Genomic DNA, 27,852 nt, shown 5'->3' with positions numbered 1-27,852 from the left:
GGAAACCTGGCAATGGGTCTGGCGCAGTGCTGGGAAGCGGCAGGAGTTGGAGGAGCTTCGAGAATTGTATTTATTCCCGAATAACAGAACAGCAACTCAGCAGAGTGCATCTTGCTACAAAAGGCAAGACTAGAATCCTAGGCTTAATAATAATAATAAATTATTTATATCCCGCCCTCCCCAGCCGGAGCCGGGCTCAGAGCAGCTAACAGCAATAAGAGTAACAAAGCATTCTAAAATCAATTCATTCTAAAATCAATGCAAAATCAAATGTCAACCACTGGGCCAGAGTTCTAAGAGGATCAAGAAAGGAGGGGGTCAGACTGTGCCTTGGCCAAAGGCCTGGTGGAACAGCTCCGTCTTGCAGGCCCTGCGGAAAGATGTCAAGTCCCGCAGGGCCCTAGTCTCTTGTGACAGAGCATTCCACCAGATCGGAGCTACAACCGAAAAAGCCCTGGCTCTGGTTGAGGCCAGCCTAACCTCCCTGTGGCCCGGGACCTCCAAGATGTTTTTGTTTGAAGACCGTAAGGTCCTCCCTGGGACATACCAGGAGAGGCGGTCCTGTAGGTACCAGGGTCCTAGGCCGTATAGGGCTTGTAGAGTTGGATCATCTAGTGCAGGCTTCCTCAACCTCGGCCCTCCAGATGTTTTTGAACTACAACTCCCATGATCCATAGCTAGCAGGACCAGTGGTCAGGGATGATGGGAATTGTAGTCTCAAAACATCTGGAGGGCTGAGGCTCAGGAAGCCAACCCCTTTGCAATGCCGGAATCTCAACTAAAGCATGAAGGACAGGTGACCATCTCACTTCTCCTTAAAGACCTCCAAGGAAGGAGAGTCCACCACCTTCTGAGGGAGTCCGTTCCACTGACAAAGAGCTCTTGCCATCAGAAAGGTCTTCCTAAATTTAGTCGGACTCTCCTTTCCCGTCATAGGAATCCACTGGTTTGGGCCTGGCCTCTGGAGCAAGCGGAAAACGACTAGTTCCCACTCAGCTACGGAAGGAGCCACACCCAGAAAGGTGGAAGGAGTTTCTGCTACAGGCCAGGCATGTCTCCGGATAAGCCACACACAGTAAATCTACTTGGAGGGAGCCTTGTATGTTTAGCCTGGGAAAAAGGAGACAGAAAGGAGATATGAGAGCCATCTTCAAATATCTGAAGGGTTGCCACATGGAAGATGGAGAAAGCTTGTTTTCTCCTGCTCTGGAAGGTGGAACCTGAACAAATGGTTTCAAGTGTGATGGCCTGGGACTCGGGCTTGGACTCGGAACCATAGGAGACTCAGTCTGCACTGGATCCTTTGCCTCAGGCATCACCTGAACCATTTTCAATGGGTCTTCTTTCTGAGAAGAGCTGCTTTTGGGTCTGCAATCACAAGGACTAGAAACCTGATGCGTGCGGTTTTATTTTTATAAAATGAAAGCTGCTGAATACCGCGGCCACTTCCGCATCCCGTAACTTTTCCGCGCTCCCCAAAGAATAGCTGTGTACAAATAAACATCCCTGCTGACAGATCTGTAGGGAAACTTGAGAGATTATAATGATATCCTTCTGCTTCCTGTCCTCCCACGTTGATAGGCACATTGACAGACACATCAGCACGGAAGAGGCTTTAAATGTGCTTTTAGGATTACGTGCAAAGATTCTCTCCAGTGTATTGGAATGGGGGGGGGGGTCTGAACAAATCCAAAAGCTCGTACCTCCAAATGCATTTCTCCTTGGTTGCGCTCAGTGGGGAGCGGGGAGGGGGGTGTCGGTCCGTGGATCAGGTCTGTGACAGAAGCGCCTTTCACTCTCCCAAAAATGCGCTCCCATGACATCACGATTTGTGAAGGGGCCTGCCAGGAAGTGGTTGCGTAAAAGGCATGGAGGAAAGAGACAACTTTGCCAAGCATGGAGAATGGAAATGATCCCCTCAGTTGGACGTAATGTCAGCAGCTGCTGGAGATATGTTTTCTGGGAATCAACGAGTAAGGACCACTTGGGCCAGGGCAATCCTAGGATTGGAAAAGGTTGAAACCCTCTGCTTTATGCAATTCTCCGGGTGTATAATGGATTGTTTTGTACTTGCTCTGAAGAATTTCTGATTAGCAAAGCTGATGGGTTTCCTTTTATTGTAGCTTTTGTGCACCCAATTGCTTCAAGCTGTGCAACATTAATATCTGCCACAAGGGAAGGTAAAGGTAAAGGGACCCCTGACCGTTAGGTCCAGTCGTGGCCGACTCTGGGGTTGTGACGCTCATCTGTCTTTACTGGCCGAGGGAGCCGGCGTACAGCTTCTGGGTCATGTGGCCAGCATGACTGAGCCGCTTCTGGCAAACCAGAACAGCGCACGGAAATGCCGTTTACCTTCCCACCGGAGCGGTACCTATTTATCTAATTGCATTTTGACGTGCTTTTGAACTGCTAGGTTGGCAGGAGCAGGGACTGAGCAATGTGAGCTCACCCCGTCGCAGGGATTCGAACCGCCAACCTTCTGATCAGCAAGTCCTAGGCTCTGTGGTTTAGACCACAGCACCACCTGCGTCCCCGTAAAGTCACATAACATTATATATAATAAAACTGTAATCGTCATATCAAAAAATTGCAAAGCACAGTTCCTGGTGGCAATAACATATCCTATTACTATTAACCTTCTATATGTTTTTATTGTTGTAAAGTCCAAAGATTGTCAAGTCCAACAATTACAATGTACAGTTCCTGTTGGCAATGCCACTTCAGTGCCAGTTCCTGTTGGCAAAGCCATCTTCCTTCTGCATCGCCCTATGTCTTAAAAGTGTAACAAACAAACTTGCCTTCTGCATAGTCCTATGTCTTGAGAGTGTCACAAACAGAACTTCTTAGTAACAACACGGCAGCTAATGATACACCCTTGTCTCGCCCATTGGGCTTCCATTCCCAACAGCAAGGGCTTGTAGACAGGCTGGCTGGACTCTCTCGCCCGCTTGCTTGCCTCAGCCCCTGGCACCCAGCACCCCCTGGCCAGCCCCAGAGGCACCATTCGCCTGCGGGGCTTGTAGCCAGGGCTGCTGCAACAAGCACTCACGCAAGCCCTTGGGAGTCAGAGATGCAAGAGGGCATCACGGGACAGAGGGAAGGGAAGAGGGCCAGAGTCCAGTGTTGCCCGCGACACTCCTGACCACCATTCAAGGCACCCCAGGGTGCCACGGCACAGTGGTTGAAAACCACTGGCATAAAAGCATATGCATATTCAAGCATAGGTCCATCTTCTTAAATGGGCAGGGTAATAATAATAATAATAATAATAATAATAATAATAATAATAAATTTTATTTATACCCCGCCCTCCCCAGCCAAGACTGGGCTCAGGGCGGCTAACAACCAATAATAAAAACAAGTTGATTAAAATACAACATTAAAACATTACAATAAGCCTATTATTATTATTATTATTACAGTCAGAGCTGAAATCAGTGCTTGCTCTCTCTCTCTCTCTCTCTCTCTCTCTCTCTCTCTCTCCCTCTCTCTCTCCCCCATAGCCTGCAATCGCCTGCATCCAACCTAAGACTATGGATCCTTATCACATTCTTTGTTCTCTGCCGCTTCCAGAGAAAAACTAACAGGCAACTCCCTTCGAGATGGAGATTTGCTACTGAATACCTGAATCACATGATCTAAAGCAAAACACCACGGGAGAGCTAGCTGAGAACATCAACTGTTAATCATCAACCTGTTAGAGCTTCAGTGGAATTTTCCAGTTTCCCTTTAGCAATACACATACAGGCATTCAGTTCGCAATGAAACAATTAACACTCCCTCTTAACACCACAGGAAGAGTGGGGCCGCCCTTGCCAGAAGTCTGAACTGACCATGTGCAGAACGGCTTTTGAAATCGGGCTGAAGGCCATGTGCGCTTGTGGGGCCCCTGGATTGCGCAGATCCCTGGCTGCCTTAGAGGACATATCTAATACATTTCCTAGGTGGATTGAGGTAGGTGGCTGAGGTCATGAGGTCACAAAGACCTCTGGGCAAATGTCCTGGGAAGGCTTTACTCATCAGGCAGCCCTGGTGCTCTGGGGGAAGACCAGCCATCTGTGCTTCAACACCAAGAGCTTGGCCTGTTCCACTTGCCTGGCCGCGGTTTCATGGATGATCCAGTAGGAACTACCACATTGATGCTCCCACTGCCCAGAAAAGACCTTTAGACAGACCCACCTATGATCTATGCAAGAATGCACCTAATATCTCTTTCGCCTCCTGTTCATCTGGTCGCAGGGATCTCTGTCCTGCTCCTCTGCATCCCTTCCAGTGATGCCTTAATCCGCGCAGTGTACAACCACAATGGCATCAGCCAAGATTTTGATGCCCTGCCTTCCCATTTTGGACCTTCTCTCCACCGCGAAGGTCTTCTGGGTCACCTTGTGGAAGCCAAGCCAGCCAACGCCTGCCAACCCATCGACACCCCGCCGCCGGCCAACAGCTCCTCCACTGCCTTCATCGCCCTCATCCAGAGGTACGACTGCCCCTTCACCACTAAGGTCCTTCACGCCCAGCAAGCTGGGTACCATGCCGCCATCGTGCACAACGTTGACTCGCAGGCTCTGGTGACCATGTTGGGTGAGAACGAGGCCGTGAAGGAGTCGGTCAGCATCCCTTCCTTGTTCATCAGCGAGTCGGCTTCCACCCAGCTCAGAAGGATCTTCCATTATGACCAAACCGCTTACATCATCCTCGTCCCTGAATGCCATTGGCTGTCCTGCTGGGATGCTGAGCCCAACTGCCAATCACATCCTCAAAGGTTTAGGCAAGGCCTCCTGAAGCAGACATTCCCTTGCCTGCCGACGCGCTGCCACTTGTTCAACGGCATCCATTACCTCCTGTTTGGCCTCACCCTGGTCATCTGGGTGGTGGCCTTGTATGTCCTCTGCTGCTTTTAATGACTTTGGGGTTCGGAAGCCAGTATGCAGCTAGACAGATGTTCCTCAAGGCACTTTATTCGGCGAACTTGCAAAATTAATACATTGTCCACAAATGAGATCTTCTGAGGCTTCTTCTCCCTCACTTCTCCCCATTCTCTGAATGGCTCTTTGTCAACCTGGTGCCGTCCAGATCACCTCCCACTAGCCTCACAAAACATAGTCATTTTGGACCACATCTCTCATCAGTCCCACAAAACATAGTCATTTTGGAAATCTCTCATCAGCCTCCCCTCAAACTGTTCCATCATCCTACAATCTTCCCATTCTTATACTTTGAGGCATCTCTCTCTCTCTCTCTCTCTCTCTCTCTCTCTCTCTCTCTCTCTCTGTGTGTGTGTGTGTGTGTTGATCACAGAGAATTCTAAGAATTAACTTATGTTCTTCTGTCATTCTAGTTGCCTTGCCTCAAAAAGGATATGGTAGAGTTGGGAAAAGGGTAGCCAAAATGATCCATGAGTTGGAGTAACCACTGATAGAGAGGTTTGGAAGAGAGATTCCCACTCTCCAGTTACAGAGTTAAGCACATTGGCAATTGCTCCCAGCACATTTAAACCTGGATAGACTTACATCAGTCCTCACCCACCTTTAAACAAATGCTCCCCATGAAAATACCTATGCTAGATTAAATCACAGACACTTCACTTTGCAAATAAGTGAACGCTTTACTCACAGAGTTTCAGAAATAACAGCGAACAAGTCTCTGTTGGTTGGCCTTAAAAAAAAGAAAAGAAAAAGAAAGGTTCCAAACAACTTACAAAGAAAAGTAATTTGTTTCCTTACGAAAAGGATCAGGCAATCTTTGGGTTGGCAAAGATGCAGGCTGCAAAAACTCCCTTTGGGAGAGTACCAGTTCACTTGGTTTTTCTTGAAGCTGGGAGCCATTGCCTCATGGCTCCTTGCTTGTTCCAGGAAGCACAAAAAGAGAAGGGGGGAGAGAGAGAGGTGGGGCAGAGCCTGCTGAGAGCCTGCTAAGCCATACCTACCATGGCAACTTGGGCTTACGGCTCAGGTTAACCCTTTCATGCATGCACACGTGAGTCAATAACTGTGCATTACAACAATAACCCTACAGGGAAAGGTAAGGGATAACTCTGTTGGTAGAGTATGAGACTCTTAATCTCAGGGCCTTGGGGGTTCGAACCCCATGTTGGGCAAAATATTCCTGCAATGCAGGGGGTAGGAATAGATCTTGGGTCTCCAGCTGTTTTTGGACTACAAATCCCATCATCCCTGACCTAGGGATGATGGGAGTTGTGGTCCAAAAAAGAGATGGGAGACCCAAGTCTGTGGTCCCATGATATGATCATTGGGGGCTTTTTAGCTTTAGATTTTATTTTTTCTAAGTGAGTAAGTGGTGGTTGGAGAAATTGAATAGGAAGAAGTTTTCCTCCCTCTTAACGTCAGGAGCCCTTAACACCCAATGCAGCTGAATGCTGAAAGGTTTCGGGACAGATAAAATACAATTCTTCTTCACCCAGCACATACAGAATTAGGAGAGCCCACTTGGATGGCTTCAAAGCAGGATTAGATAAATTCACGGAGGACGATAAGGCTATCGGTGGATGCTAGTTGTGACAGCTATTGGCTGCCTCCAGGATCAGAGGCAACCTTTCTCTGAACACACATCATTGAATACCAGATGGCAGCAGCAGAATGCTGCTGTACTCATGTCCTGTTTGTGGGCATCGTGGGGGGGGCGGGCGGGGGAGGAATGCACCAATGAAGTAGAATGACAGATACAGTGGTACCTCGGGTTACATACGCTTCAGATTACAGACTCCGCTAACCGAGAAATAGTGCTTCAGGTTAAGAACTTTGCTTCAGGATGAGAACAGAAATTGTGCTCCGGCGGCGCGGCAGCAGCAGGAGGCCCCATAGGCATAGCTGTCAACCGTCCCTTATTTGGTGGGAAACTCCCTTATCCCAGTGCCATGTCCCGCTGCTGTCCCTTATTGATGATGTCCCTTAAATTTCCCGGGTTTCAAAGGAAGCAGCTCCTCTCCCTCCCTCCCTCCCTGCCGGCCAGGGAGGAGGGAGGCTCCAACTGTGTTGCTTGGCTGCGTTGCTCACCCAATAAGGAGTCTAAGAATGACTGGGGGTGGAGCTTGCATGCCTTGTGCCGATCAAATCGGCCGCGTTGCCTGGGGACTCGCCTTTGCTCAGCGCTTCCCAGCGGAGAGGTGACGGTGGTTTTCCTTGCTGCATCCCCTTTGCCGGGTTGCTGCGCTGTGGGAACCACCGCTTGAGGCTTCGTTTGGCCGCTGGCTGGGCTTTCTGCCTTTGGCTCGGAGGGGCTCAGAAGTTGAACATACCTGTGCCCAGAAAACCCCTTATTTTGGCTGCTGATCCCTTATTTTCAAGGCTGCTGGTCCCTTATTTTCAAATCTGTAAATTGACAGCTATGCCCATAGGCTAAAGTGGTGCTTCAGGTTAAGAACAGTTTCAGGTTAAGAACGGACCTCCGGAACGAATTAAGTACTTAACCCGAGGTACCACTGTATTTTTTAGAGTTGGAAGGGAGTCAGAGGCTCATCTAGTCCAACCCCCTGCCATCTTTATCTTTTCACAGGACGGGCTTTAGCAGCCAGGTTTCCACAACACACAATGTGTGCTGGTCCCATGGGTTACCCGAGAGGCAAGGTCCAAGTCCTGTCTGTAGTTGAAGGTGCAACGTGGAGGCAGTCCATAGTAGCTGAAGCTGGGTGCAGGGCTTGGAGTCGGGTGAAGTCAGGAACAGGCTTGCAAGCAGGGAGCCAGGGCAGGTCAGGAGCTCAGGCAGGAGAGCAGGACATGGTTCAGGCAGGAACTAGCAACCAACAATGTTGCTCTTGCAACTTGGGACTGGGCTGGTCGGCTTTTATCTGCCCCGAGGCATAGGGCGGCCCTGATCCTCTGGTGACTTGCCTCTCCTGGCCTGGAGGCGAGCCCTCCTCCTGCGGGAACTTAGTTCCCTCCGCCTCTCTGCCCTGAGCCTCTGCAGCTCAGGAGAGGCTGGAGGGTTACCGGACCCAGAGGCCACCTCAGCTTCCCCTGATGGGGCTGAGAGTGGAGCACCTGCAGGCAATGGGTCCTCCATCACCTCCGAAGCCAGAGTAGACTCACCTGATGCCTGCACCTGAGGATCCAGCACAGGTGAGGACCCTTCAGGCTCAAGCCCCAGCCCCGGCTCAGCTGGTTCTGGAGGCGGGGAATCCTGTGCAGGCTGGAATCCCTCGGGTTTAGCATCCGAGTCCGAATCCCAGGCCATCACAGAATGAGGAATTGTGAATGCTACGCAATATTAACTTAACTGTCAGGTGCAGAGTTTTCCCTGAGAGCCAGCGTGGTGCGGTGGTTAAGAGCGATGGACTCGTAATCTGGTGAACCAGGTTCGCTTCCCCGCTCCTCCACCTGCAGCTGCTGGGTGACCTTGGGCCAGTCACACTTCTCTGAAGTCTCTCAGCCTCACTCATCTCACAGAGTGTTTGTTGTGGGAGAGGAAGGGAAAGGAGATTGTTAGCTGCTTTGTGACTCCTTAAAGGTAAAGGGACCCCTGACCATTAGGTCCAGTCGTGGCCGACTCTGGGGTTGCGGCGCTCATCTCGCTTTATTAGCCGAGGGAGCCGGTGTACAGCGTCTGGGTCATGTGGCCAGCAGGACTAAGCCTCTTCTGGCGAACCAGAGCAGCACACGTAAACGCCATTTACCTTCCCGCCGGAGCGGTACCTATTTATCTACTTGCACTTTGACATGCTTTCGAACTGCTAGGTTGGCAGGAGCTGGGACCAAACAATGGGAGCTCACCCCGTCGCGGGGATTTGACCCACCAACCTTAGACCACAGTGCCTTCCACATCCCTTTGTGACTCCTTAGGGTAGTGATAAAGCAGGATATCAAATCCAAATTCTTCTTCTTCTTCTGAGTGAATTTATTGCACAGAACCCTACTGGAATTTTGTATATAGGCCAATAAAGGTTTGAGAATGAGTGGGATTTTGGAGGGACCCCACGGGTCATCTAGTCCAACCCCCTGCAATACAGGAATCCCTGCGAAAGCAGCCCTGACAGGTGGCCGCCCAACCTCTGCTTACAAGCCTCCAAGGAAGGCAGCGTCCACCACCTCCGGAGGAAATACTTTATTTTTCACAAATTAAGATAGGAGTCAAGGGGACCTACAACATAAGATTATGCTACAGAGATGCAGGAAAAAAATTATGTCAAAAGCATAAAAGGAGCATGAGGATATGGAAATTTCGTTCTAAACAGCTGCCTTGTTGGGTTGCATGGCCCTTTTCACCTCTGGAGGGAGTTGGTTCCACCACAAAATAGCTCTTACTGTTTGAAGCCATGGATTCAAAGGCAAAGGAAAGAGTTTCCAACAGAACACCAGGAAGGACTTTCTGATAGTAAGCCGAAGAATCACTGTTCGCCTGAAAAGTGAGCAGGATACTCACCCCCCTCTGCCAAGAGACCAATCAACCTATTTTCGAAGACCCCTGCCCCTAACCGCACCCACGCAGCGCTGCAGTGTGGGAATAGATGAGGGGAAAAATCCCAGCCAGCCAATCACAAGAGATGACAAAAACATATAAATCCCTACTCGCCTATGGCGACCAGCTAATCTCACCCTGGAGACCAGCTCATCTCACACTGAATGCTGGGAGAGAGAGGGCAATTGTGCTGGGTTGGGGGGGGTGTCTTAATCTAGAAGTGGTTTCACCCCCCCCCCACTTCCTATTGATCCCACAAATGAACAAGAGATGGCGGGGGGGGGCAGGATTCTCAATGCACAGTCTGTACCACCCCCCCATCGCACTGGCTCCAAAGCCTCATCTGTTTGTTGTCTCTTGCTTTCTAACGTCTCTTCTTCCTCCTTGCCCTCCCACCCCCACCCCCAAAATATCCATCTTTTGGCCCATTGATCCAAGATAGTTTCCTGTGCATTCAAATAAGGTCCTTTATATTCCCCTTCTGTTGCTTCCCTACAGAATCACTTTCTCTCCCCCCCTCCCCACCCCCCACCTCCGCGTTTAAATGATTTTGTTTTTAACCTATGCTTGCGCCCGAGCCTGATAACTTCTATGGACAGGATCGATAGTCCTCAGAACTGATAGAAAATTAGGCAGGTTTAATAAACTTCATCCATGGCTTCCTCTCGCCGCCGTATATCAAACAAGAAAACAAATATATCGACTCGCCATCCCTTAGAATAGCACTTATAAGTCACGCCGGTGCAATATTCCTATCATTAAAAATGGTGATGAGAAGCCGAGTTTAAAAGATGGGGAGGCAAAGGAACCTGAGACGTGACCTTGAAGGAGAAAATTCAAAGGCAGGTTGCAAAAGGAGCCAGCTAGCCCCTTCCGTGGTAGTCCTGTAGGTTCCCCAGACAAGGAGGTTTCAGCCTACAAACTTTTGGGGGGCACTAGCTCCCTTGGTTCCATAGTTCCCCCTACCCCATAAAAAAAATTATTCAGAGTAAGGGTTTTGCATGGCCCACTAGGGAAGATAACGACACAATGGAATTCCAAAAGAGTAACTATTAATTGCACATTTGCTCCTCGTCCAATTAAAACAATTTAGTTTAATTAATTCAACGGAATCAATGAACTTGGTCCAGCGATACCAGCTTCTCGGAGCCTGAAAGACATTTACACCTTCAGCGTCGCCTGCTGCCCCCTTGGGCTCTTGTCACCCAAACCTGGTAACCCCACCACCCACTTTGAGAACCACTTGGCATCCTGACCATTCTCTCTCACCCTTCGAGAGCCAGTGTGGTGTAGTGGTTAAGAGCGGTAGACTCGTAATCTGGTGAACCGGGTTCGCTTCCCCGCTCATCCACATGCAGCTGCTGGGTGACCTTGGGCCAGTCACACTTCTCTGAAGTCTCTCAGCCTCACTCACCTCACAGAGTGTTTGTTGTGGGGAAGGAAGGGAAAGGAGAATGTTAGCTGCTTTGAGACTCCTTAGGGTAAGGTTACCAGATTTATTTCAATGAATCCGGGGACACATCAATCAATCAATACTACATGTTCGGGACGTTGATGCAGCAGCGATGGTGGTGGCAGAGGGGCGGCCACCGCCTTGACCTCAACCGCCATGTTTCCCCTTCCTCCGAGGCTTCTATGTCCTTTCTCCATAAGTCTGGGCAGCCCCTGAGTTGTTGGTTCTTCGGTGGTGGTGGGTCAGTGGTGCGCGCTGGGTCAGGCATGGAAGGTGGAGAATAATAATAATAATAATAATAATAATAATAATAATAATTTATTATTTATACCCCGCCCATCTGGCTGGGTTTCCCCAGCCACTCTGGGCGGCTTCCAAAAGAATATTAAAATACTGTGATACATCAAACATTAAAAGCTTCCCTAAACAGAGGTGCCTTCAGATGTCTTCTAAAAGTCTGGTGGTTGTCGTTCTCTTTGACATCTGGTGGGAGGGCGTTCCACAGGGCGGGCGCCACCACTGAGAAGGCCCTCTGCCTGGTTCCCTGTAACCTCACTTCTCGCAGTGAGGGAACCGCCAGAAGGCCCTCGGCGCTGGACCTCAGTGTGCAGGCAGAACGATGGAGGTGGAGACGCTCCTTCAGGTATACTGGACCGAGGCCGTTTAGGGCTTTAAAGGTCAGCACCAACACTTTGAATTGTGCTCGGAAACGTACTGGGAGCCAATGCAGGTCTTTCAAGACCGGCGTTATGTGGTCTCGGCGGCCGCTCCCAGTCACCAGTCTGGCTGCTGCATTCTGGATTAGTTGTAGTTTCCGGGTCACCTTCAAAGGTAGCCCCACATAGAGCGCATTGCAGTAGTCCAAGTGGGAGATAACTAGAGCATGCACCACTCTGGCGAAACAGTCCACGGGTAGATAGGGTCTCAGCCTACGTACCAGATGGAGCTGGTAAACAGCTGCCCTGGACATGGATTTAACCTGTGCCTCCATGGACAGCTGTGAGTCCAAAATGACTCCCAGGCTGCGCACCTGGTCCTTCAGGGGCCCAGTTACCCCATTCAGGACCAGGGAATCCTCCACACCCGCCCGCCTCCTGTCCCCCAGAAACAGTACTTCTGTCTTGTCAGGATTCAATCTCAATCTGTTTGCCACCATCCATCCTCCAACCGCCTCCAGACACTCTGGAGAAGGAGGGCTGAGAGCGGAGGTGGTGGCGAGGCTTGGGCAGCGCAATGCCTCCCTTCCCATTGGAGCAGCCCCAATCCCATTCCTACTTGCGTGCAAGCAGGAGGGGGTCGGGATCCCTCAGCTGGGAAGGAAGGCCTAACTGACTGAGAGATCCCTGCTCCCTCCTGCTTGCATGCAAGCTCTGATAGGCAGCGTGAAGCCTCCCTTCACAGCTTAGTTTCTGGGGTCAGGGAAGGTGGAGGCAACCATAGAATCCTAGAATTATAGAGTTGGAAGAGACCACAAGGGCCATCGAGTCCAACCCCCTGCCAAGCAGGAAACACCAACAGAGCACTCCTGACATATGGTTGTCAAGCCTCTGCTTAAAGACCTCCAAAGGAGGAGACTCCACCACACTCCTGGGCAGCAAATTCCACTGTCAAACAGCTCTTACTGTCAGGAAGTTCTTCCTAATGTTTAGGTGGAATCTTCTTTCTTGTAGTTTGGAGCCATTGCTCCGTGTCCGCTTCTCTGGAGCAGCAGAAAACAACCTTTCTCCCTCCTCTATGTGACATCCTTTTATATATTTGAACATGGCTATCATATCACCCCTTAACCTCCTCTTCTTCAGGCTAAACATGCCCAGCTCCCTTATAAGGCATAAGGCATCGTTTCCAGGCCTTTGACCATTTTGGTTGCCCTCCCTGGAAGCTGCATCTTCGAGCCCCTGCACCACCGTCATATGGGGGCTTTGGAGCAGCTCCTGAAGCCAGCCAGAGCCAACTGCTCCGGGCTGCTGTGTTTCCTGGGGACATTAGATGAAATCCGGGGACATTCCGAGGATGGAATTTGTCCGGGGACTTATTCGCAAATCCGGGGACTGTCCCTGGGAAACGGGGACGACGGGTAGCCCTACCTTAGAGTAGTGATAAAGTGGGATATCAATTTCAAACTCTTCTTATTCTTTCTCCAGACCTCTCAGGGCCTCCGTGAGAATGGTGGTGCTTTGAGGAGCTGGAATGGCTTTGCTGGGTGGAGGAGATAACCACCTCCTGGACATGTCTCAGTCTGTCTTTACAGTGGTACCTCGGGTTAAGTACTTAATTCTTCTGGAGGTCCGTTCTTAACCTGAAACTGTTCTTAACCTGAAGCACCACTTTAGCTAATGGGGCCTCCTGCTGCTGCCGCGCCGCCGGAGCCTGATTTATTATGAAGAGTCGGACACGACTAAACAACAATTGCCCATTCTTGATTTTTGGAGTTGAGTTTTCTAGTGTGGCTTCAGCAGACAGCTAAGACCTATGACCCTCTTCTGGCACAGCGATGTTCCAGCCATGCTTTCATTTCACTTCCCTGTGCAGGCAAATGCTGCAGTATAACCACCATCCCAGGCATCCCGTGTTGTTTTCTTTGGCTTGTTGGAACCCAGCAAGCAAAAAATCCACAAGCGGCAGCGGAAAGGCAGCCGACAGCTCGTCAAGTTGTTGAAATAATTAACTGACCTTCTCTCTCTCTCTCTCTCTCTCTCTCTCTCTCTTTCTTCTTCCTTCCCTCTGCTCCGCACTTCATACGGCTGCAGCGCTGCGGACAGCTGCCGCCAAATGGACCTCTGCCATCATGGCCAGCAAACCTTTGCTGGGTCTTTAAATGGGAGCAAGAGAGAGAGAATGTGTGTACCATGGAAAAGCAGAAAACAGCAGCTGCAGGGAGCAGGCAGATGGGCCCAGCCTTGTTGCAAAGGAGAGCCAAAAACCTGATCAGGAGTATCCCACGAACAGGGTCATTTGGAGCCAGAATCCAAGCTTGTGTTATTCCATGCACCACCTCTCCCTGTGTTTGTAGCAGGAGCGAGAAAAAATATTGGTAGTCACTGTTGCAATGGGCAGAACGAGCTCCTTCCCAAAGACCGCAGCTGTCATGGTGCCTCTAGCTTAGTTATTTTCATTTATTTTTTTAGCTGTTCATTTGGACGTGGATGCTGAGCTTTCTAAAGCAGCAGAGAGACGCTCGGTTGAGCCTGGACATCTACTCAGTTGCCTGGGGAGCCATTTGTGCAGAAACGCCTCTGCGCGGCGTTCCTTGTGCCTTGATCAACTCGGGTCCCATCTGTGCTGTACATTTAAAACTGGCGCCCTGCCATTTTCAGCAAGGTTCCTGGGACATGGCAGTTCATTAAGGATGCTGAGACGGTGTTGGGAGACACCCTGAACCACATTTTGTTGTTGTTGTTGTTTAGTCGTTTAGTCATGTCCACCTCTTCGTGACCCCATTGACCAGAGGACGCCAGCCACTCCTGTCTTCCACTGTCTCCTGCAGTTTGGTCAAACTCATGCTGGTAGCTTCGAGAACACTATCCAACCATCTCGTCCTCTGTCGTCCCCTTCTCCTTGTGCCCTCCATCTTTCCCAACATCAGGGTCTTTTCCAGGGAGTCTTCTCTTCTCATGAGGTGGCCAAAGTCTTGGAGCCTCAGCTTCAGGATCTGTTCTTCCAGTGAGCACTCAGGGCTGATTTCCTTCAGAATGGAGAGGTTTGATCTTCTTGCAGTCCATGGGACTCTCAAGAGTCTCCTCCAGCACCATAATTCAAAAGCATCCATTCTTTGGCGATCAGCCTTCTTGATGGTCCAGCTCTCACTTCCATACATCACTACTGGGAAAACCATAGCTTTTACTATACAGACCGTTGTTGGCAAGGTGATGTCTCTACTTTTTAAGATGCTGTCTAGGTTTGTCATCACTTTTCTCCAAAGAAGCAGGCGTCGTTTAATTTTGTGGCTGCTGTCACCATCTGCAGTGATCATGGAGCCCAAGAAAGTAAAATCTATCACTGCCTCCATTTCTTCCCCTTCTATTTGCCAGGAGGTGATGGGACCAGTGGCCATGATCTTCGTTTTTTTGATGTTGAGCTTCAGACCATATTTTGCGCTCTCCTCTTTCACCCTCATTAAAAGCTTCTTTAATTCCTCCTCACTTTCTGCCATCAAGGTTGTGTCATCTGCATATCTGAGGTTGTTGATATTTCTTCTGGCAGTCTTAAGTCCAGCTAGGGATTCATCCAGCCCAGCCTTTCACATGATGAATTCTGCATAGAAGTTAAATAAGCTGGGAGACAATATACATGTCGTATATTGCACAATATATATGTCGTACTCCTTTCCCTGAACCACACGCAGAGCTATAATTCCCTGGGAAGAGGGATTGATTGTTAAACCGCACTCTGGGAGTTGTAGCTCGGCCAGAGAGCGAGGGCTCTCCTAACATCTCTCTGCACCCTTAGCAAACTAGAGTTTCCAGGATCCAGGGTGTGTGTGTGTGTGTTGTGGCTGTTTAAAGTGGTATTGTGATAGGAATTTTATGGTCTTAGATATATGGTAATGTTCATAAGTGTACCAACCAAGCACATACATAGATCAGCACAGGAAGACCAAACTGGAACCATTTTGATTCCTAATCTGGCCAAATGTTTTCTCTGCAAGGTCAAAGTGGGAAACCTCCCCATTGTGTCTTTCCTCACAAATCCTCACACATTTAAAATATGAATAGGGTGTGAGCCTGTGACCTGGCCCAGGAACTAAGTATTTATCATTACAAAATACTGGCCAGGCTACACAGGCAATCCAATCAAGTAACCTACCAGACAGGAGATAAACAACAACAGGAGAAAAACAATATTCAAATTTCTGTTTTAGACCGCCTTTTCTGTGATGTAGGTGTGATGTATCTGAGGGGTGGTCTTAGGTTACACCCCTTCTGTGATGTATGTATGATGTTTCTGGGAGATGGTCTTGATCTACAGGGTGGCAAATTCAAAAATTCAAAATTCAATAAGGCCTTGCACACCATTTTTCTGGGTCCCTCCTCTCTCCTGCGGGTGAGGGGAGCACCCTGTTGCAACAGATCAATAAAGATCAAGCTTACTAGCTGCTTTGCTTCTCAATATTCTCTGCTTGGCCTCTGTTATTCTCTCCTACCAATAGGGAACCTATGTAAGGACTCTATATGGGCTCTTGGATACCCCGTAAGGGAAAAGGTGAATTTTTTGTTTACAACAGTATGATACTGCTTTAAATTCATTTTGCAGACGGGGCCTAATTTAGGTCCACCGATTTCTGCTGAAACAAAAAGGGACGTAAAGCAGGATCGTGTCCATTTAAACAGCCGTGGCTTGCCCCAAAGGATCCTGAGCTTGCTTCCCTTTGTCTCTGAAGGTCTCCAGCTCGCGTCTCTAAACCCCCCCCCTAATCCAAAGCCACCTGCCCCCACCCTCCCACCCTGAGATTGCTCTGGCAAATCCCCTCCCCAGCCAATTACATATCTGGTCTCTCAAAATGTGCAGCGCCACGAGTGCCGATTCCCTGGGGTAATCTGCAAAAGTGCAGGCTCTTATTTCCCGGGACCGTAGAACAATCAGCACTGGTTTCGGTAATGCAGCAAGATAAATTGAAGAAGCTTCTTGGAAAGCAGAGGCAAAAGAAACGGCTGTTTTGCACTCGCTGAATCCAGTTTGGAAATGGGAAAGGCGGGGGTGGGAGGAGCTGACCTGGTTAGGAAAGTCATCCTGTAAGTGATTGGGGCGGGAGAATGGCAGGCACCAGAGCAGAACACTCCCCTCCAGGCCTCTGAACTTGCCCGAGGCCAGTGATGGCCAAACTTGGCCCTCCAGCTGTTTTGGGACTACAACTCCCATCATCCCTAGCTAACAGGACAAGTGGTCAGGGATGATGGGAATTGTAGTCCCAAAGCAGCTAGAGGGCCGAGTTTGGCCATCACTGCTGTAGGCCATGCCCCCTCTCTGTAGACCAAGCTTCCTCAAACTCAGCCCTCCAGGTGTTTTGAGACTACAGTTCCCATCATCCCTGACCACTGGTCCTGCTAGCTAGGGAGCATGGGAGTTGTAGGCCAAAAACATCTGGAGGGCCAAGTTTGAGGAAGCCTGCCATAGGCCTTGCCCCCATTCACAAGCAATTCCACCTCTCCCAGGCCACACCCCCTCTCCCTAGGCAATACAGTGGTACCTCTGGTTGCGAACGGGATCCATTCTGGAGGCCCGTTCACAACATGAAAAGCCTGCAACCTGAAGCTCCATATCTGCGCAGGTGCGCGGTGTGATTTGGCGCTTGTGCGCATGCGCGAAGCTTGATTTAGCGCTGCTGCGCATGCACGAGCAGCGAAACCCAGAAGTAGCCCTTTTCGGTACTTCTGGGTCACCGCAGGACACAAGCTGAGAAAACGTAACATGAAGCAAACGTAACATGAGGTATGACTGTACCCCCATCTGTGTAGGCAACACTCATCTTCCTAGGCGATGCCCCCTCTAAGCCACACCCTCTCCTCTCTAGGCCACACCCCTTCTCCTAAACCACGCCCCTCTCACAAACAGTTCCACCTGTCCCAGGCCACACCCTCTCTCCAAGCCACTGCCCCTCTCAGAATCATAGAATCATAGAATCATAGAGTTGGAAGAGACCACGAGGGCCATCGAGTCCAACCCCCTGCCAAGCAGGAAACACCATCAGAGCACTCCTGACATATGGTTGTCAAGCCTCTGCTTAAAGACCTCCAAAGGAGGAGACTCCACCACACTCCTTGGCAGCAAATTCCACTGTCAAACAGCTCTTACTGTCAGGAAGTTCTTCCTAATGTTTAGGTGGAATCTTCTTTCTTGTAGTTTGGATCCATTGCTCCGCGTCCGCTTCTCTGGAGCAGCAGAAAACAACCTTTCTCCCTCTGCTATGTGACATCCTTTTATAGATTTGAACATGGCTATCATATCACCCCTTAACCTCCTCTTCTCCAGGCTAAACATGCCCAGCTCCCTTAGCCGTTCCTCATAAAGGCATCGTTTCCAGGCCTTTGACCATTTTGGTTGCCCTCCTCTGGACACGTTCCAGTTTGTCAGTGTCCTTCTTGAATTGTGGTGCCCAGAACTGGACACAGTACTCTAGGTGAGGTCTGACCAGAGCAGAATACAGTGGCACCATGACTTCTCTCCTTTGACCACGCTGAGTGTGAGGCTGGCATTTGTGTCTGCTACCAGTGCTGACTGGTAGTTTATCCAGAGCCAATGTTGGGCTGTACAGTGCATGTTACAACCATGTACCGTAGTTGGGAAAGATCAGAGGGGTGTGGTTCTACTATCTCGCAGGTACAGAACTGGGTCCCTCTCGGGTGAGAGATGGAGACAGCAGAGTTGGACCGTTCAGCGGCTGTGGGGCACGAGCCCATCGCAGCTTCAGAGGTCAGGAGAGTGCCTAATAATAATAATAATAATTTATTATTTATACCCCACCCATCTGGTTGGGTTTCCCCAGCCACTCTGGGCGGCTTCCAACAAAGTATTAAAATTAAAAGTCTGTTAAACATTAAAAGCTTCCCTAAACAGGGCTGCCTTCAGATGTCTTCTTAAAGTCTGGTAGTTCTTCTTCTCTTTGACATCTGGTGGGAGGGCGTTCCACAGGGCGGGTGCTACCACCGAGAAGGCCCTCTGCCTGGTTCCCTGTAACTTGCCTTCAGGTGTCTTCCAAAGGTTGTATAGTTCTTTACCTCCTTGACATTTTACGGGAGGGCATTCCACAGGGAGAGCGCCACGACTGAGAAGGCTGGTTCCCTGTAACCTCACTTTTCGCAGGGAGGGAACCACCAGAAGGCTCTCAGAGGTGGACCTCAGTATCTGGGCTGGATGATGGGGGTGGAGACACTCCTTCAGATACCGTATTTTTCGCTCCATAAGACACACTTTTTCCCTCCTAAAAAGTAAGGGGACATGTCTGTGCGTCTTATGGAGAGAATGTGTGGCCGCTCGCTGGCTCCCTTTCCGGTCCTTTGCCCAGGCCTCCATTGTTGAATGTTCTGCAGATGGAGGCTGTTTGTTTCCCCAGTGACATGTGACTGGCTGATTAAATTATCTGGCTGGACACTGTAGAAAGGGCTCCCTTTCCTTTCCTAAAGAAGCTGCAGAACTGTGAATTGAACTCCATAAAAACAGGATTTTTCCCCCGTTGCAAAGTAAGCTCAACAAACTTTGAGCTGATCCTCAAAAAGCGGGGCTTTTCCCCTTTGCAAAAGAAGCTGCACAACTGTGGGCTGATTCCCCCCAAAATAATAATAATAATAATAATAATTTATTATTTATACCCCGCCCATCTGGCTGAGTTTCCCCAGCCACTCTGGGCGGCTCCCAATCAGTGTTAAAAACAGTACAGCATTACATATTAAAAACTTCCCTGAACAGGGCTGCCTTAAGATGTCTTCTGAATGTCAGGTAATTATTTATCTCTTTGACATCTGATGGGAGGGCGTTCCACAGGACGGGTGCCACTACCGAGAAGGCCCTCTGCCTGGTTCCCTGTAGCCTCACTTCTCGCAATGAGGGAACCGCCAGAAGGCCCTCGGCGCTGGATCTTAGTGTCCGGGCTGAACGATGGGGGTGGAGACGCTCCTTCAGGTATACTGGACCGAGGCCGTTTAGGGCTTTAAAGGTCAGCACCAACACTTTGAATCGTGCTCGGAAACGTACTGGGAGTCAATGCAGATCTCTCAGAACCGGTGTTATGTGGTCCCGGCGGCCACTCCCAGTCACCAGTCTAGCTGCCGCATTCTGGATTAATTGCAGTTTCTGGGTCACCTTCAAAGGTAGCCCCACGTAGAGCGCGTTGCAGTAGTCCAAGCGGGAGATAACTAGAGCATGCACCACTCTGGCGAGACAGTTCGCGGGCAGGTAGGGTCTCAGCCTGTGTACCAGGTGGAGCTGGTAGACAGCTGCCCCGGACACAGAGTTAACCTGCGCCTCCATGGACAGCTGTGAGTCCAAAATGACTCCCAGGCTACGCACCTGGTCCTTCAGGGGCACAGTTACCCCATTCAGGACCAGGGAATCCCCCACACCAACCCGCTTCCTGTCCCCCCAAAACAGGGCTTTCCCCCTTTCCTCCTCTAAAAACCAGGTGTGTCTTGTGGTCAGGTGCGTCTTATGGTATACAGGGCCAAGGCCTTTTAGGGCTCTGAAGGTCAGCACCTCTAAGAGTCTCACACTCTACCAACTGAGCTCCTGTTCTCACAGTGGCCAACCAGATGCCCCAATGGGAACATAAGCACTTGAGAAAAGCCTTCTGGGTCAGGCCAGTGGTCAATCCAGTCCATCAACCTGTTCTTACCATAGCTACCAACCCAACAGCAACTTTCCCCAACTGCCAAGATCGCATATAAGACCAATTCTTTCGAAATGATATAAATAGAAAGGAAGGTAAGCTTTTTTTATATGCAGTAACAGCAGCAAGAATACTATTGGCCCAAAAATGGAAACAAGAAGAATTACCAACAATGGAAGAATGGAGGATGAAATTAATGGACTATGCAGAACTCGACAAACTAACAGGAAGGATCCGAAACCGGCGGGACCAGAGGTTCACCGAAGACTGGAGTAAATTTACGGATTATTTGAAAAGTATTTGTGAAGATCAGACGACGCGTTTGTAGGTTTGCAAGAAGTTCTGTGAGGAGTATTATTGGAAATATTGTAAAAATGGAGAAGGAGAGAAGATAGGTTAAGAGATATAAAGGCAATATTAAGTTAGGAAATGCATAAGAAGTGATTTAAGACAGAGGATTATCAGAGGTGCTGAGGGAAGTCTAATAAGATTGTATTTGTGACAAATTGTGTGGTGCGTTTTATAATTTTGTGTGTCAAAAATTAATAAAAATATTTATTTTTTAAAAAGACCAATTATTTCGACCATATATCTGCATTGACATCATAAAAAATATTCAGTAACATTAACACACACATTTCTTTTGAGCCGAGAACTTTGTTGCAAAATCTAGAGATGAGTGAAGTCCGAGGGACAATAGCGTGCTGATCTGTGTCCTAATATCAGGGAGCGAAGTGAATTGGGTCAGTCCTCTTTGAAATGCTGGCGGAACAAAATTTCCCACCCACCCTCCCATCCTCAGGGAGTTTGTCAGAACATCAGAGGGTCTGATCGAATGGGGAAATAGGGTGAAGTTGCGTCGCGAGGACGTACCTGCCTCTTAAGCCCGTGTAATCACGGAAAGAGATTAAGGTACAGAAGAAAGAGACAAATTAAAGAGGCGGGGATAATAGAGGTCTTACGGTTTCTCCGGTCGGAGGTGATTCGGTATGTTTAGAAGCTATTATCAAATCATGTAAGCTGCTGTGTGCTTTAGGAGAAACAAGATTATCTTGCGTGTACTTTTTAATGACATGGCAGGGGAGGGCTGTGGGGAGCGGGGGGTGAAGAATGACTGGATCCCAAGGGGTAAAATGTGCCAGCCGTAGCAGAGCAAGAGCAGAATTTGAGGTCGCCTCTCCTGCCAGGGGGTGAGGTTGGTTCTAGGGGTGAGGAGGGGAGTGGCAGGCAGTTCCCAGGACGTTTCCGGGCACAATACAAAGTGTTGGTGCTGACCTTTAAAGCCCTAAATGGCCTCGGCCCAGTATACCTGAAGGAGCGTCTCCACCTCCATCATTCAGCCCGGACACTGAGATCCAGCGCCAAGGGCCTTCTGGCGGTTCCCTCATTGCGAGAAGTGAGGCTACAGGGAACCAGAAAGAGGGCCTTCTCGGTGGTGGCGCCCGCCCTGTGGAACGCCCTCCCTTCAGATGTGAAGGAAATAAGCAGCTATCCTATCTTTAAAAGACATCTGAAGGCAGCCCTGTTCAGGGAAGTTTTTAATATTTAACGCTGTCCTGTTTTTAACACTTGATTGGGAGCCGCCCAGAGTGGCTGGGGAAACTCAGCCAGATGGGCAGGGTATAAATAATAAATTATTATTATTATTATTATCATTCTACCATCGGGCGTTGCCCTCCTTCTAAAGATGCAAGCTGGTAGCTTTTGGGTGCACCTAGCTCACTCCAAGTAGAGCCATAGAATAGTAGGATTGGAAAAGGACCATCTGCTCCAAATCCCTTGCAGAGTAGGAATCACAGCAAAGAGTCCCTGGCAGGTGGCCCCCTACCCTTGTTGAGAAACTTCCAACGAAGGAGAGTTCACCACCTTCCAAGGGAGACTGTTCCACTGTCGAACTGCTCTGACTGCCGGAACGTCCTTGCTAACATTGAGTTGGAATCTCCTGTCTTGGAGTTTGAATCCGGAGCAGCAGAAAACAAGCTTGCTCCATCACTGATGGTGGCCATCTTGTAACTTTCCAGTCTTCTTCTTCTTGTTGTTCAGTCGTCCAGTCGTGTCCGACTCTTCGTGACCCCCTGGACCAGAGCACGCCAGTCACTCCTGTCTTCCACTGCCTCCCGCAGTTTGGTCAAACTCATGCTGGTAGCTTCGAGAACACTGTCCCACCATCTCGTCCTCTGTCATCCCCTTCTCCTTGTGCCCTCCATCTTTCCCAACATCAGGGTCTTTTCCAGGGAGTCTTCTCTTCTCATGAGGTGGCCAAAGTCTTGGAGCCTCAGCTTCAGGATCTGTCCTTCCAGTGAGCACTCAGGGCTGATTTCCTTCAGAATGGTTAGGTCTGATCTTCTTGCAGTCGATGGGACTCTCGAGAGTCTCCTCCAGCACCATAATTCAAAAGCATCAATTCTTCAGCGATCAGTCTTCTTTATGGTCCAGGCTTAACCATACCCAACTCAACCATTCTTCATCTGGACATGCTTTCCAGGTCTTTGATCATCTGCATACGTCGCCCTCCTCTGCATACGTTCTGGGTTTGACCCAGGTTTGTGTTTCGAGGCTGATCTATCATATTTGCACTTTCCAAGGTGATGTGAGAACTGAAACACAGCCATGCTTCGAAATTTGCACTTCTCTGAATGGTGCAATGCAGTTCTCTAACCCAGTCATGTGAGCAAAATACAGTAGCACCTTGGCTTACGTAACCTGCTGGTTATGTAAACTTCACGCTATGAAAGTGGCAAACCCGGAAGTATCAGACTGAGTTTTGCCATGCATGCATGCATGCATGTGCAGAAGTGGTCTACCGCCCCGTGCACATGCGCAGAAGCAGTCTACTGCCCCGCGCATGCGCAGAACAGCGATCCTCAGGTTGCCGAAACCTCGGGATCCGGCCGGACCTCTGGAATGGATCCCATTTGCAACCGGAGTTACCACTGAACAACAACAACAACAACAACAACAACAACAACAACAAATGCATTAGTGAAAAATTACAGAAATGCATTATTTTAGGGGAATTGCTTTGCAAAATAAATGCATACATTAGTCAAAGCTGCATGCAAAAATATGTTGGTTAGGAGAATAATACGCACTAAGATGCTGGTGAATTTTATTGAAGAATCAATATCAATAGCGCCCCCCCCCCAAATCCTGACTTGTCTCATAGTCCCTGGCTCTCAGCTTCTGGTCCACCTTGTGTGGTTTCCCATGTGTCAGACCAGGCAAGTCGCCTCTAAAGGCTCAAAACTCCTGGCATTTCTGACTGCTGCTGCTTCTAACCTTGCTTCTTAGGATAGATCCACATCGCACATTTAAAGCACATGCGACGTGCATTTAAGGCACATGGCCCATAGGATCCTGGGAACTATAGTTTGTCATGGTTGTGGGAAACAGTAGCTTTGTGAAAACTACAGTGCCAGGGATTCTTTGGGGGCAAGTCAAGTGCTTTGAATGTGTGTCAAATGTGTGGTGCAAGTCTGCCCTTGCTCCCCAGAAGAGGAAGGGACGAGAGAGAGAGAACAGCAAAACAACTTGGGCAGACAATGGGTTAAAAATTCATGGAGGGCCGATTCCTCCCTCCTTCTAACTTTGGTTCTTCCTTGGAGTGGCAAAGCGGGACCCTTTTCCTCCATAATTGCTCCCCTCTTACGCAGGCATGACAGCATCTCCTCTGCGGCTTGTTGACATTTAAATAAATCAGAATCCGAAGGAGCGAGGAGATTGCCTGGGCAGGGAGGGGAGGCTGGAGGGGCCTGGGGAAGAGAGGAGAGAACCTCAAGCAGCCAGAGCAGCAGTCACAGGCAAAGAAATGGCACTTCCAATTCCTTGACAGGCGGGCACGAAACTGAGGCGGTGGCTGGAGCGCAGAAGACATGGTGTCATCGCCCTTGGGAGCACCCTAGCGATTACCCTGTTAGCTGGGGTGGTGTCATGGATTGGCTGGATGCCGAGAACTGGGGAGGGGGAACACCAGCTGGGGAGGCCCCAAGGGATGAAGTCTCAGAGTCCTGGTCAGATGTTGGAAGATTGGGAAAGGCTGTGGAAGAAAGGGGTTAAGTTTACTGCATGTTGTTTAGTCGTTTAGTCATGTCCGTCTCTTCGTGACCCCCTGGACCAGAGCACGCCAGGCACTCCTGTCTTCCACTGCCTCCTGCAGTTTGGTCAAACTCATGCTGGTAGCTTCAAGAACACTGTCCCACCATCTTGTCCTCTGTCGTCCCCTTCTTCTTGTGCCCTCCATCTTTCCCAGCATCAGGGTCTTTTCCAGGGGGTCTTCTCTTCTCATGATGCGGCCAAAGTATTGGAGCCTCGGCTTCAGGATCTGTCCTTCCAGTGAGCACTCAGGGCTGATTTCCTTCAGAATGGAGAGGTTTGATCTTCTTGCAGTCCATGGCATTCTCAAGAGTCTCCTCCAGCACCAGAATTCAAAAGCATCGATTCTTTGGCGATCAGCCTTCTTTATGGTCCAGCTTTCACTTCCATACATCACTACTGGTAAAACCATGGCTTTAACTATACGGACCTTTGTTGGCAAGGTGATGTCTCTGCTTTTGAAGATGCTGTCTAGGTTTGTCACTGCTTTTCTCCCAAGAAGCAGGCGTCTTTTAATTTCATGACTGCTGCCACCATCTGCAGTGATCATGGAGCCCAAGAAAGTAAAATGTCTCACTGCCTCCATTTCTTCCCTTTCTATTTGCCAGGAGGTGATGGGCCCAGCGGCCATGACCTTCGTTTAGTTCACTGCATGTACACTATTAAAATAAAATATTATGAAAATAATGTATAGATGGTACTTAAACCCGGTCAAATTAGCAAAGATTTATCATACAAATGATAATCTATGTTGGAAATGTGAAGAAAAAGAAGGTACCTTTTATCATATGTGGTGGACGTGTCCCAAGTTGAAAGACTTCTGGGAAAAGATTTATAATGAGTTGAAAAAAATGTTGAAAAATACATTTATTAAGGAACCAGAAGCCTTTCTACTTGGAATATTAGGACTGGAATTGCCCAAAAAAGATGTCAGCTTGTTTTTGTATGCCACTACAGCGGCAAGACTTTTATTAGCCAAAAATTGGAAATCTCAAGAAATACCAAGAATAGAAGAATGGCAGACGAAGATGTTGGACTTTTTGGAGCTGGCCGACTTGACTGGAAGAATCCGCAACCAGAAAGAAGAGTAGATACAAGAGGATTGGAAGAAATTTTAAAAAATATTTAGCTAAATATTGTGACATAAGATAAATAGAAAATTCTTGGAAATAATAAATGGGCTTAGGGGTAGAATAAGAATGTGTGTAGTAAATATTAAGGATTAGAATATTAATAAAGGAGAAGAGGTTAGTTAATGAAAGGATTTAAAATTATTAGAAATATGAAGATGGAGAACTGTTATATAGGTGATATAATGAAATTCAGATAGATGGGGTTTGAGGAAGTCAGTTATCAATGTAATGAGAATTAGATATTTAAAGATACAAATTTCCTCTGTGTTGTTTATTGTGGTGTAATGTGTTTTTCTTTGTGATGTGGTTTGTTATGTCTTTTTTGTGATAAATGTGGAAAATAGATTTTTTTTTGGAAAACAACAACAGAGTCCTGGTCAGAGGGAGAAGAGGGAGAAGACTGGGAGGAAGAGGTGTTGGCAGCTGAAGAGGCAACAGGGTTTAGTGAGCAGGAAGAGGCTGAGACAGAGAGAAGTCCAGGCTCAGGGGCGGAAGATGGGGATGGAAAGGAAGGGGGCCAAGAGGCAGAGATGAGACAGGTGGCTGACGAATCCAGGGCTTCTCCCCCTCCTGCTGTGACCAGTCCCACCAGCACCAGGAGAGGCATGAAGAGAGTGGAGCAGAGATGAACAAGATGAAGAAGTATCAGATTGTTTGGGAAGGACCCAGAAGAAGAGGAGACTTAAGGAACTGTGGAAAGGAGGAGACCTACAGTAATCACAACTGCCTTATTGAGGCAAGATCTACCGGGGAAAGTTGCTGAGATAAATTCATGACTATCTAAAGGCTGCTAGCCACAAGGGCTATGCTCTGCCTCCATCCGGAGGCAGTTCTGAAAACCAGTTGGTGGAGACCACAGGAGCCGAGGGGGCTCTTGGGTCTTGCTTGCAGGCTTCCCCATTGGGATATCTGGTTGGTCGCTGTGAAAACAGGGTGCTGAGCAGGATGCTACCATTGGCCTGACCCAGCCAGGCTCTCCTTACGTTTGTGTGAGAGTCCCATGACATTGTTTGCTCTCACTCCATCTTTCCTCTGCTCACCAGCCAGGGATGTAGTCAGTGAGTGATGTCATAAGGGGCCAGGCAGTTTCCAAACAACTATTGCTGAGAAGGTCGGAGGTGCAAGTGGTGGGAAGTGTGTGGATGGGAGGTGACCAACATCTATGATTGAAAAGCTCTTTTGGAAGCTGGTCCTGGAGAAGGAACCGTCCCTGTGAGAAGCGTGCGCCTTGCTGTTGGCCTTGCCTCCGTGGTCCCAACCCAGCTCTCCAAGATGTGCAGGTGAGACCTGGATTTCCCACCAAGCTCTCCACCCCACCATCCTTGTCCACGGAAGGTGACCTCCAAGATGCAGCTCTCGCTTCTCTCTCCTCCTTCGCTGGTGGCCTTTTCCCTGGTTCTAGAGGTCACCTTGGCCAAGCCGTTCGTCTACCTGGTCTACACCCAGAACTCCACCTGCCTCGATTTCAAAGCTGTCCCCGCTTGCTTCGGCCCTCCACTCCCCCAACTGGGGCTCACGGGCTACCTTGTCGAGGTGGTACCCCCAAATGCCTGCCAACCCCTAGTAGCCCCTCTGGTTCCTAAGACTTCTCCGCTGGGCTACATTGCCCTCATCCGTCGGTATGGATGTCCCTTTGGCCTCAAGGTCTTCCATGCCCAGCAAGCTGGCTACCGGGCGGCCGTCATCTACAACTTCTACTCTGATTTGCTTGTGAGCATGGCTGTTGAGGTAGAAGGCCCAAAGGAGAAGAAGATCTTGATTCCATCCCTCTTCATTGGTGGGTCAGCCTCCAAGGTGCTGAGGGGGCTGGTGCGTTCTGGGAACAGCACCAAGGTCACGACAGTGGTGCCTCAGGGCTATTACAATCCCTGCTGGGATGATGACATGGACATCTCTGTTTGGGACCCAGCTCACCACTACCTGCAGTTCTGGCCGGGCTACTGCACCCAACAACTGATTGTGGAATTCCTCCGAGAGTTTGGGTTCGTGATCCTTCTGAGCTTGGCAGTCAGCGGCCTGGTCTTCGCTGGATGCTTGAAGTGGTACCGGCGGAGACAAGGCATCAGGGTGAAGACTTTCAGGAGAGGCGACAGCTACGACCTCTGTGTGATCTGCATGGCAGATTACGAGGTGGGAGAGAAGTTGAAGATCTTGCCATGCTCCCATGCCTATCACAGCACCTGTATCAACACCTGGCTCCTCATCCAGCCCAGGAGTGGGAAGACCTGCCCCATTTGCAAGCAGAAGGTTGGCGTTGTGATCTAGGCCCGCCACGCGGGATACCGCTGGATGAAGGAAGAGGAGGAGGAGACGGAAGGAGGGAGGCCCAACACGAAATATCAGAAACAACAAAATTCTCCCAAACGTCAGCCGTTGTCCCCTTCCTTTTGTTGAGATTCTGTGTTTACATTTCAGAATTAGGTACAGATGTGTGCCCAGGGTTTGGG

The 27,852-nt window shown here is 49.4% G+C and overlaps 1 protein-coding gene across 1 annotated transcript; it reads left to right on the top strand.

Annotated features, from left to right (window-relative positions):
- Positions 1-3,868: 3,868 nt before the first annotated feature.
- LOC309523133 (uncharacterized protein) lies at positions 3,869-27,774 on the top strand. Its single transcript, XM_082206894.1, has 2 exons — positions 3,869-4,893; positions 26,691-27,774. The coding sequence occupies exons 1-2, from the start codon at positions 4,182-4,184 to the stop codon at positions 27,668-27,670; spliced, it is 1,692 nt and encodes a 563-aa protein (XP_082063020.1). The 5' UTR covers positions 3,869-4,181; the 3' UTR covers positions 27,671-27,774.
- The last annotated feature ends 78 nt before the right edge of the window (positions 27,775-27,852 follow it).

The sequence above is a fragment of the Podarcis vaucheri genome (genome assembly GCF_965113315.1).
Source record: "Podarcis vaucheri genome assembly, chromosome: 18".
Lineage (NCBI taxonomy): Eukaryota > Metazoa > Chordata > Lepidosauria > Squamata > Lacertidae > Podarcis > Podarcis vaucheri.
The sequence above is the reverse complement of the archived record's forward strand: the minus strand, read 5'-3'. Positions and strand labels throughout refer to the sequence as shown.